A 9,541-nucleotide genomic window follows, 5' to 3' on the forward strand; every position below is an offset into this window, starting at 1 on the left:
GCACGGGGACGGGGCGGGGGGAGGGGGAAGGGAGGCGCCGGCCTGCGCGGCGCGGCGGGGCCGGGCCGCCCCGCGCCGCCGTAACGCTCGTGTTCCCGCAGCCCCGCTGCTGACCGCGGCTCCTGCCAGGCCTGGGGAGGCGCACGAAGAGGAGAGCGGCCTGACGGAGGTACCGCGGGGGGCGGCCCGGCGGGAAGGCCGCCGCGGGGGGCGGGCGGCGCGCCGCTCACGGGGCTGTGTTCCCTACCTGGCAGGAGGCCTTCACCGAGCACCGGCAGGATGGCGTGTCCAGGCGGTTCATCCCTCCGGCCAGGTACGTACGGTTCTAGGCCTCTCCACCATCCCCGGGCGTTTGCTCGCTGCTTAAAAACTGATGCAGCTCCCTCCTGCTGGTAGAGTCTTGATGGAGCAAACTACCCACTGGCTTCTTTGAGACGCCTCCTGAGCTTGTTCTGCTGGGACAGCCATGCTTTGGTGTACTGTGTTTCAGGAACTGCCAAAAAGATCTTCCCATAAAGGTTGTACCTTGCAGGAAAATGGCACTGATCGCTATTGCATTTGACATGTCAGCTTTATGTGGGCCTTGTTGGAACTTTTAAAGCATCCCTGTTTTTTTTTTTTCAGAATGTACCATAGAGCAAGGAAGTGTTTCAATGCATATAAAGCCACAGTATTTAGGACACTGTTCGTTAGCTCTTTTTTCGTATGTCTTGTAATTCCTATGTCAAGAGCTTGTCATAGCTCTTTTCTGAAATGCGGTCTACCCTTGACCTTTCTGCAAGTACCTTTGGTGCGGTCTCCTTTTCTGGTTCTTGAATTAGTCTCACGTTTAAGTCTAGTAGCACAGCTGGCTCTTTTAAACTCTCGGCACTCAATTGTTCTCAATATCCTTTTGAAGAATGATGTCAACAGAAAGCGCCAACAGTTTTACTCTGATTGGAGAGGCATCTGATGGAGGCACAATGGAAAACCTCAGCAGGAGACTGAAGGCAAGTTTTATGTGAGCTGGTAAATAAAGATGCATCTTACTACAGCATCAGTTTTCCTGTGTGCTCTGCAAGATGAAGCTGCAAAAAGCTTCTCATACTATTAGGCTTCAAACATTTGTGTTTAGTTCAAATTCAAATATTTGTTAATAGTTAAGTAAGCATAAGCTAGCTTATTTTAATCATGCTTTGGCCTACAAACAGTACTTTGTCAATTGAAGAGGTACAAGCCCATCTGTTTAAAAAACCCACAGCTGCCTCTAGGTTCACTTGAGCTAACAGCGAACTCTTTCTCTAGGTTACCGGGGACCTCTTTGACATTATGTCTGGGCAGACAGATGTGGATCACCCTCTGTGTGAGGAATGCACAGATACTCTTCTAGACCAATTAGACACACAGCTTAATATCACAGAAAATGAATGCCAAAACTACAAGTGAGTRATGTAGAATTGATCTGAGACTGAGTTGCTTTGGTTTGAAAGCTAGGGAAAGAACACCGATTTGATGATGGATTTTATCATTAATAACTTTAGCACTTGATTTTATTTTTGTCTGAATGAGATGGAAAACTTATATTTGGAGTATCCCATGATAAAAACCTTCTTGGACTGAAGTCTGTGACCCTGTCAGAGTGGTTGATGCCACTGGCCCAAGGTGCCTGGGTGGCAGCACTTACTGTGTGATTTAACTGCTTCACAGACAAGTTATTCACAGGCATTAACGGATCCTGAATCACCACCTTGCTCCACTGTTCTCCCATGTCTGCATTCCTGACGCAGGATGCAAGATTACAGTAGAGAGCTTGGGATTAATAAGAGGTACACCTTAGGTACACATAAGCTCAGATTTCTTGTTTATGGTTCTTGTGTGCACAGCCTGTCACAGAACTGGGCACTGTTGACAGAGGGGTTTTTCCAGGACTCCTGTTTTGATAATCATGTAACTGTCTCCTTTAGGAAATGTCTAGAGATACTGGAACAAATGAATGAGGACGATAAGGAGAAACTGCAAACAGAACTGAAGGAACTTGCACTGGAGGAAGAACAACTCATTCAGGAGCTAGAGGATGTAGAGAAGAACCGCAAGATAGTGGCTGAAGACTTTGAGAGAGTGAGGGCAGAGGCAGAGAGACTGGAGCAAGAAGAAGCTCAGTAAGTCTGAACTACAAGTGCAGTTTATGGCAGTGATTATAGATAACACACAGATGAATGAGATTATAACGTGGAGAAACCTGTAAAATGTCTTTTTCTTTGCAAAATTGAAGTTGGCCAGACCAGAAAACCTAATATACTGTATGAGCAATCACTCTTCTTCCTAAGAAAAGAACCTTCATCGAGCACTTCTTGTCTTGTTATTTGAAGGTATCAGAAAGAATACTGTGAATTCAAGAGGCAACAACTGGAGCTAGATGATGAACTGAAAAGCGTAGACAACCAAATGCGCTATGCCCAGATGCAACTGGACAAACTAAAGAAAACCAATGTGTTCAATGCAACCTTCCACATCTGGTAACATAGACACTGTCATATTATTTTGCCTTGCTAAGAATCTGCAGTAGAGGACTGCTTAAATAATAGTGTGTTTGACAGGAAAGGTGCTAATCAAGTGTTAGCCCACAACAAAGCACTGATAACATCTCCCTGTGGCTCCAGCTGAGACAGGTTTTCTGCACTGCGCACTGTACTGCATTTGAAGAACAGCAGATATGCCCAAGCAGCCTGTTAAATGGCTCTTGCACTAACCAAGATAAACTAAGATCTAGTGTGCTAGCCAACTAACATCAAGCTTTTTGGAGCGTGACAGCTCAGCTGTTGTTTTTTGAACTCCTGCACAAAAACCAGAAAAATTGGTTTGTAGTTATCTACACTTTTAAACCAGGAGCCCTAAATCCTTATTTTGTTTGGTTATGAAACACACGCTAGCAACTGTTAGTATGTGGCCCCTGTTTGGTTAGCATGCTAAAAACTGTTCCTGCTCCAGTGAGCTTATTTATAATTCCTCTTATCATAGGCACAGTGGTCAGTTTGGCACAATAAATAACTTCAGACTTGGCCGGCTCCCCAGTGTTCCTGTAGAATGGAATGAGATCAATGCAGCCTGGGGGCAGACAGTGCTGCTACTACATGCCCTTGCTAATAAAATGGACCTGAAGTTTCAAAGGTATATGCAATACAATATACATTTCACTTACGAGCTAGCTAAAAACTATTTAGACTCATTTGCCTCTGAATCATGTCTCCTTTCAGATACCGTCTTGTACCCTATGGTAACCATTCATATTTAGAGTCCCTCACAGACAAGTCAAAGGTAAGAAATCCTGCAGTTCAAAAGCCAAAGGAAATTGACCTTGAATGCCAGATCCCTGGTCATGCTAAATGAGGCAGAAAACCAGAACTCTGCTCCTGAGAGTACATCTTTATGAATCTACGGCAGGGAAAAACTACCTGCCTTGATTTCTCTGATATTGATTGCATCTTATTCTACCTTCTTCTGGTATGCAGTTCAGAAGTCTTGGTCTTTTTAATACTACTGGTTGGCAGAATGAATAGCCTTGTGGGATGTAATGTGATTTAGTAAGATTCTCCTAATTAGAAACCGAGCAATCAAGGCCCTTACCACAGAAGAAACTACACTTGCTATAAGCCACAAGCCATTTCTAAGCGTTCAAAAAGAATGAAGATCTGCAATGATAATATCTAAAATGGGGTGCTTTGAGTATTTGAAACAAATCTCTTTTTTTCCAGGAGCTCCCCTTGTACTGTTCTGGAGGCTTAAGGTTTTTCTGGGACAACAAATTTGATCACGCAATGGTGGCTTTTCTGGACTGTGTGCAGCAGTTTAAAGAGGAAGTAGAAAAAGGTGAAACACGATTTTGTTTGCCTTACAGGTGAGTGTTGTTATATAATACGTCAAATGCCATCTCATGCAATGCTGCTAGCTGATCTCTGGACTAATCTACAGCATTGCTTGCTGTTTCAGTCCTGGTATTATGATGCACAGGATGACGTTAAATCTCAATTAAATTCTGATCAAATGTAAAGCTAGTTCCTCGAATGAAAGTCTGAGTCTTGTTAATCTTACTACTGAGTCTATTATTACAAAGTATTCTTATGCAGGATAGTATGCATGTCAGATTTAAAGGTATAATACGTAACACCATTTTACGATGACTGCTTGCAATAGTAATGTGCTAATGAACTTTGTGTGTGATACAGGATGGACGTGGAGAAAGGAAAAATTGAAGATACAGGTGGCAGTGGTGGCTCTTACTCTATTAAAACACAATTTAACTCTGAGGAGCAATGGACAAAAGCACTAAAATTCATGTTAACTAACCTGAAGTGGGGTCTTGCCTGGGTCTCATCACAATTCTATAACAAGTAACCATGTAAAGAAGTTGTCTAGATGGCTGTAGAGTATCTGCGTTTTGTTGGAGAAAGTCAAATTAAGTTGTCTCTTAATATTAACCAGTACAATATGTTTACAATACCAAAAATCCACATGACACTTTATTTAAAATACCATTATTACAAGTAGTATATAGAAAAGCAATATGTAAAGTTATATCATTGAGCTGAACAGAATAATAATTTCAGCTACTAAATAGATTAAACTGGTATTTTGGGAGTTTATATGCATATATGTATATATATATAGCATTTGTATATAGATTATTGTCATACTCTTAAAACATCAGTGAGTTTGATATTACTGTGTTACAACTTAGCAGAACATGCAAGTTAGAGAAGTGAAATGCTACCAACATGGGGCAGAATATGGAAAAATTCATGGAGGCTCTGCTTAGTCACTAAAGGCTAACTACAACTCAAAAAATATATTTTCTAAAGTCTTATCTGAGTACTTAACATTGTGCCACTGAAATTTATCAAGGTTTGATACTGTACACTATTAACTATGATGATATTAACTATTTGTAATACTTTCTGCAGTCTGTTMTTGCAAGGAGGTGCACTGAGTAACACCATAATAAAACACTATTCTTCACAAAGGGTGCTTTCGTCTAGCATATGCGAGTCACAGCATAAACATTCTTTGGAACATCAGTGGACATACTGAATAGGCACCTGCTGCTGTGACAATTAGACCAGACTTTTCAACATAAGTGGAAGTCTGTTCTTTACACAACACTGGTCAACTAGCTGGCTTTCTTAGGGTAAGAACAAACCAGCTTTTGAGCACTGGGGAAGAGGGAGCACAGTAACAAGCAACCTGTCTGCAGCAAGCTGCCTGAGGCAATAACTAGTTTTTAAAACAGCACYGAATACAGAAAGAAAGCATGGCCTTGTTTGTAATGACTGGGCTTGCAAGTTTCTTCTAGCAATACKTATTACCAAGCAAATTACCATTCACATCAATGCCTTTTCAAAACAAGACCCTTCTTACAGTTTTCTTTTTCTTCAAAGGAAACATACTCATAACTCAGAAGATGTAGCTCTTACAATAAAGCTTCTGATGCTGAAAAAGGTATTTCTAAGTACTACTTTGTTCCTGTGTCCCTCCCTTCAAAGCATTAGTGCATAGCCTGCAAGGATGAACTTTTCTAATTAAAATACAGCATTTGCAATGTTACAAAACACCTACTATTCAAAAACAAGCAAKAAAAATTTATTTGGGTTTCATGTGCAGCATCACAAAAGATGGACTATTACCAGTAATACAGAAATCTCTTACTAATATGCTAGGGTACAGCTACAAAGATGTAATTCTACTTAAGAAGTATAATTTTGTTCTCTGAAGCTCTTGTTCCGCTGTTCCTATAGTGCTGCTTTGGAGTGGTACTGCCAATGATATGTTTCAATATTGCATAAGAAAATTCTAAGATACTTTGTGAAGTAATGCCAGTGATACAGTTTAAATGCTCCACAACCTTTAAAAAAATGAAGATACTTATTTGCAATGCCTACCTGACATTAATTTTCAGAATTATTTCTTATTCCCCAAAAATCTAACTGTAATAATAGTGCTCCAAGGGCATATACTAGTGGATCTTCACTAAAAGTTAAAAGCTCTCTGTATGTTGCAGGAAGAACRGTAATAGTGGTTTGAGTTTTTTTAAACATTAAAAGTACTAAAGAAGTAAAGTGAAAAAACTACTGTAATAGCTGCTTATCATAGTACTCAGTAGCAGTTTGGGCAGAAAGGTGTGATTACTTCTCCAATTGTCAGTGAAACTATCTGCGTGAGTTTGTTCTAGCTGTAAAGGAGCTAGGACTGTGAGCATAATCTGACACTGTAGTGCAAGCATGTGCCTTTCTGCTGAATTGCTGGTATGCCCTAATAACCCCCTTACAAAAGTACACACACTTCTTACTAACAAACTGAAAGATGTCACCTCCTTCATGTTACTTCTAGTATAGTCTGTCTCCTTGCTGTGCTTAAACAATAAAATATAAACAATCTTCACATTTTTTTCCATGTAGAGCTAATTTGTTTAGAAGTGACTGTACCTGATTCCAGTGCTTGGGGTTTAATATGAAAGCACTTGTGCTGATGATTCCAACTGCCAAAAGCATGAAATCTTCCTTGACTGTCAAAAACTTTGCTCTGTATGTATAAAAGTTTTCCGGTGTAAAAATGATGCTACAGTTCAAAAAGCGCTACTTCTGCAATCTTTATACAGCCTATATTTTTTAAATGAAGTTAGAAAACTTCTCTAGCTTGCCTCGAAAGCAAATGAGGTGAAGTGCTTTAATTTGAACTGGTAAAAGCAATAAATAATGCTGAAATCTTCAAAAAATAGAAAAAAAAAGAAAAAAGCCATAAATGGCATGAGAATTATGCTATTTCTTAACTTTTTTATGGTTTTAATTTCAAATACTTGCTTTAATTGGTAGTCATGTAAGCTACTTACATCTGCAGTTTGCTTGGTGTTGAATTTTCAATAGCAATCTTCAACAAAGTATCATAGATGGCATCTCTTGTAAGATAGGAGAAGTCTAATAGGTGCATACACATCTCATGCAGTGGTTTTGCAGGAAGTAAGCAGCCATTATATCCTAGTGTAAAGATCATATATAGTCAGCCATATATTTGGAGTCATAAAACTGAATTAGAAAGAAGCATTAGTCATTGTAAGAAAGGCATGAAGACCTTTGGTGACCAYTGTGCTTTGTTTCTGAATATCACAGGCCCTCTAAATTTTAGTTTAATTTCACTAGGTTGCTCTGAAATTCAGGTTGTCAGAATTGGGCAAGAAAACTCTAAAGTCAATTTGGAAAAAAAAATTAACTTTATATTAGGTTTTGGAGTTTTTAAACTCTAACATTCACTGAATTGGTCAAAACTAGCTGCCCAACAATATCCTGCAGATTCTAATTGCTGAATTCTGTAATTATGTTAAGTTTTCCCCACTTGACCATCAGTGGCATTAGGCTTAAGGATGAAGTTTTCATCTGAAAACTAAATACTCAGAAATAAACTTAAAGTCCTAATTATGAAGACTATAATGAAGCCCTGGACTATCTGAGTTCTACTGTGCCTTCACAGTGTGCAAAACCATGTAATGTAAGGCATTTGTTTTTGATTAATAATAGCTCTATTGCTTTTTWAAAAAACTTCCTCTATAATTCTCTATTAATACTGTTACCTAAAACCTCTAGAAGCAATTCAACATAAGCCAAAGGAGTTGACACGTTGATCTGGAAGCACAGCGCTTTTAAAATGGCAAGTTCTGACTCAAGCAGTTCCTGCTTAGTGTATGAGTATTTTAAGGACTGCAGAAATTTTAAAGCTGTGTCACTGTTAACTATCTGGAAAGGAAAAAGTCAAGTTGGTTTCTATATCAAGGATATATAGTAAGTCAATTGTTAAGAACAAAACACTTCTTTATCTTGTTCATGCTAAATGAAAGCAGAACCATTGCAATGATAATACTTCCTATCAGCTGATTAACTCAGCTGAGTAACTTGTCTTTTAAGCTACCATGAGAAGTCCAGCCTGGAAATCCATTCCTGTATATGTTTCCTATATTCCAGAAACTTCCTCCTAGATAGGTCTAAACCCTTTGTAGCTATACTGTTCTCCACAACCATCAAGGGRGATTTTTATGTGCCTGAATTGCCCCCTTCCCATGTCAAATGAGTGGGAATATTTTCTGACAGTTACTCCATGAGTGACAGTGAATCTGCACTAAATGGAAGAGATTTAGGTTCCCATTCCAATATCCTTTGAATTTCAATACTACTACTGTCTTTCAGAGAGGAAATCTATAGAGGGATCATAAAAGCTATACATGAATAACATACATCCTGCTAAAATAATTCCTATACTTAAATGCTTAGCTGACTTACATTATAGTGTAAGGAAAGTTTGCTTGCAAGTTGAATGCATGACACAAGTCGCAGAACAAATGTATCATATATCTCAGCTTTCAGAGAGCTCCAGCCTTTCCCTTGTCCTCCTTGTTCACTACTTTTTCTGCCTTCGCTGGAGGGCTTACAAATTTGTTCTACTTGTTTAATCATAAACCTGCAAAGTACACAGTCAGTTAGAAAACAGCTGTTCCTCTAAGAAAYGTCAATTCTACATATACCCAGGATATACATACATCAATTAAATGAGGAAAAGACAGATCTTCAGATAGGAAAAAAAAAGTCTTTTAAGTAAGTGGTACAGAGCAAGCACAGTGTAAGCATACTAGGGAGATGAGAAGCATGCTTCACCTTCAGGACATTACCTTTCAAGTATTTCTACTGCTTGATACCTTGCTGGTTGGTCCAAGTGCCATTKTTCAGACAAAAGAAATATAAATTCTGCAAAAAGTGCACGGAACAGTTATAACCGAAGCTAATCAATACAGCAGCGTTGATCACCTCAAGAGTCACTGAGGAAGCGTCTCACCCACTATGCGCGCCGCCTTGAAGCGGCCTGCCTGACCCGAGAGCTCGCTCAGGTACTGCTCGTTCTCCGTAGCTAAACGGATCAACGTCTCCTCGATGACCTCGGGGGCCACCTCGCCAAAAGCGGGCTCCGAGGAGCGGAACCTGGACGCTGCCGGCGCCGCCATCCGCGCCCCTCACGCGCCGCGGCCGGCCGAGGGAGGCGCGAGGCGGCCTGCCCCGCCTCAGCGCCCACCGGGTCACGGGGCCTCCGCCCGCCAATCGGAGCGCGCCTCTCCCCGCGGCCGGCACGCGCTCGCCCTCGCCGGCCGCGCGGCGCGCTCACGTCACGGGCGCCTTCCGGATTGGCCAGCCGCGCCCCTCCCTCTCCGGCCCGGCGGCGCCGGCGTGACGTCATCCGCCCTGCGGAAGTGGCCGTGGGGTAAGATGGCGGAGCCGCGCGAGGAGGCGGCGGTGGCGCGGCGCATTGACCCGGCGCGGGAGCCGGGGCTCAGCCCTGAGCAGCGCCGCCTCATGGCGGAGGTGGAGCGCGTCCAGCGCCAGCGCGCCCTGCAGCGGCGGCTCCGCGGCCGCAACGCGCTCCTGGGCATCGGCATCGGCGCCGTGGTCGTGGGCATCTGTATCCTCCCGGGGCCGGGGCGGCCGGGGTCTGGGCCGAGGAGGGGTCCCGGGCTGCGGGGGGAGCGGACCCAGGC

The 9,541-nt window shown here is 42.1% G+C and overlaps 4 protein-coding genes across 5 annotated transcripts in view; 2 read left to right on the plus strand and 2 right to left on the minus strand.

The window, feature by feature from the left end:
- Window positions 1-301, minus strand: part of PSME3 (proteasome activator subunit 3) — a 7,189-nt gene extending 6,888 nt beyond the window's left edge. The window contains exon 1 of the mRNA XM_085314775.1: window positions 248-301. Within this exon, the coding sequence (XP_085170901.1) occupies window positions 248-301 (54 nt within the window). The remainder of the gene's footprint in view (window positions 1-247) is intronic.
- BECN1 (beclin 1) overlaps window positions 1-4,996 on the plus strand; it is a 5,238-nt gene extending 242 nt beyond the window's left edge. Inside the window, exons 2-11 of the mRNA XM_085314782.1 lie at window positions 102-169; window positions 255-313; window positions 899-989; window positions 1,285-1,421; window positions 1,944-2,138; window positions 2,349-2,495; window positions 2,998-3,147; window positions 3,234-3,294; window positions 3,732-3,874; window positions 4,203-4,996. Coding sequence (XP_085170908.1) covers window positions 102-169; window positions 255-313; window positions 899-989; window positions 1,285-1,421; window positions 1,944-2,138; window positions 2,349-2,495; window positions 2,998-3,147; window positions 3,234-3,294; window positions 3,732-3,874; window positions 4,203-4,371 — 1,220 coding nt within the window. The 3' untranslated portion in view covers window positions 4,372-4,996. The remainder of the gene's footprint in view (window positions 1-101; window positions 170-254; window positions 314-898; window positions 990-1,284; window positions 1,422-1,943; window positions 2,139-2,348; window positions 2,496-2,997; window positions 3,148-3,233; window positions 3,295-3,731; window positions 3,875-4,202) is intronic.
- Window positions 4,997-5,599: 603 nt separating this feature from the next.
- CNTD1 (cyclin N-terminal domain containing 1) lies at window positions 5,600-9,146 on the minus strand. 2 transcript variants are annotated; one of them, XM_085314777.1, is made up of 7 exons: window positions 8,848-9,146; window positions 8,684-8,759; window positions 8,298-8,475; window positions 7,595-7,757; window positions 6,860-7,004; window positions 6,456-6,552; window positions 5,600-5,875 (listed from the first exon to the last, which is right to left on the minus strand). In XM_085314777.1, exons 1-7 carry the CDS (start codon window positions 9,011-9,013, stop codon window positions 5,714-5,716), a joined length of 987 nt encoding a protein of 328 aa, XP_085170903.1. In that variant the 5' UTR covers window positions 9,014-9,146; the 3' UTR covers window positions 5,600-5,713. The 2 variants fall into 2 exon arrangements, with proteins under 2 accessions (XP_085170903.1, XP_085170904.1); XM_085314778.1 differs by having other exon boundaries at window positions 6,456-6,588; window positions 8,848-9,014.
- A 78-nt stretch (window positions 9,147-9,224) lies between these two features.
- Window positions 9,225-9,541, plus strand: part of COA3 (cytochrome c oxidase assembly factor 3) — a 1,348-nt gene continuing 1,031 nt past the window's right edge. The window contains exon 1 of the mRNA XM_085314776.1: window positions 9,225-9,465. Coding sequence (XP_085170902.1) covers window positions 9,273-9,465 — 193 coding nt within the window. The 5' untranslated portion in view covers window positions 9,225-9,272. The remainder of the gene's footprint in view (window positions 9,466-9,541) is intronic.

Source organism: Rhea americana, unplaced genomic scaffold (assembly GCF_003343005.1).
Source record: "Rhea americana isolate MKP2758 unplaced genomic scaffold, rheAme1 scaffold_410, whole genome shotgun sequence".
Taxonomy (NCBI): domain Eukaryota; kingdom Metazoa; phylum Chordata; class Aves; order Rheiformes; family Rheidae; genus Rhea; species Rhea americana.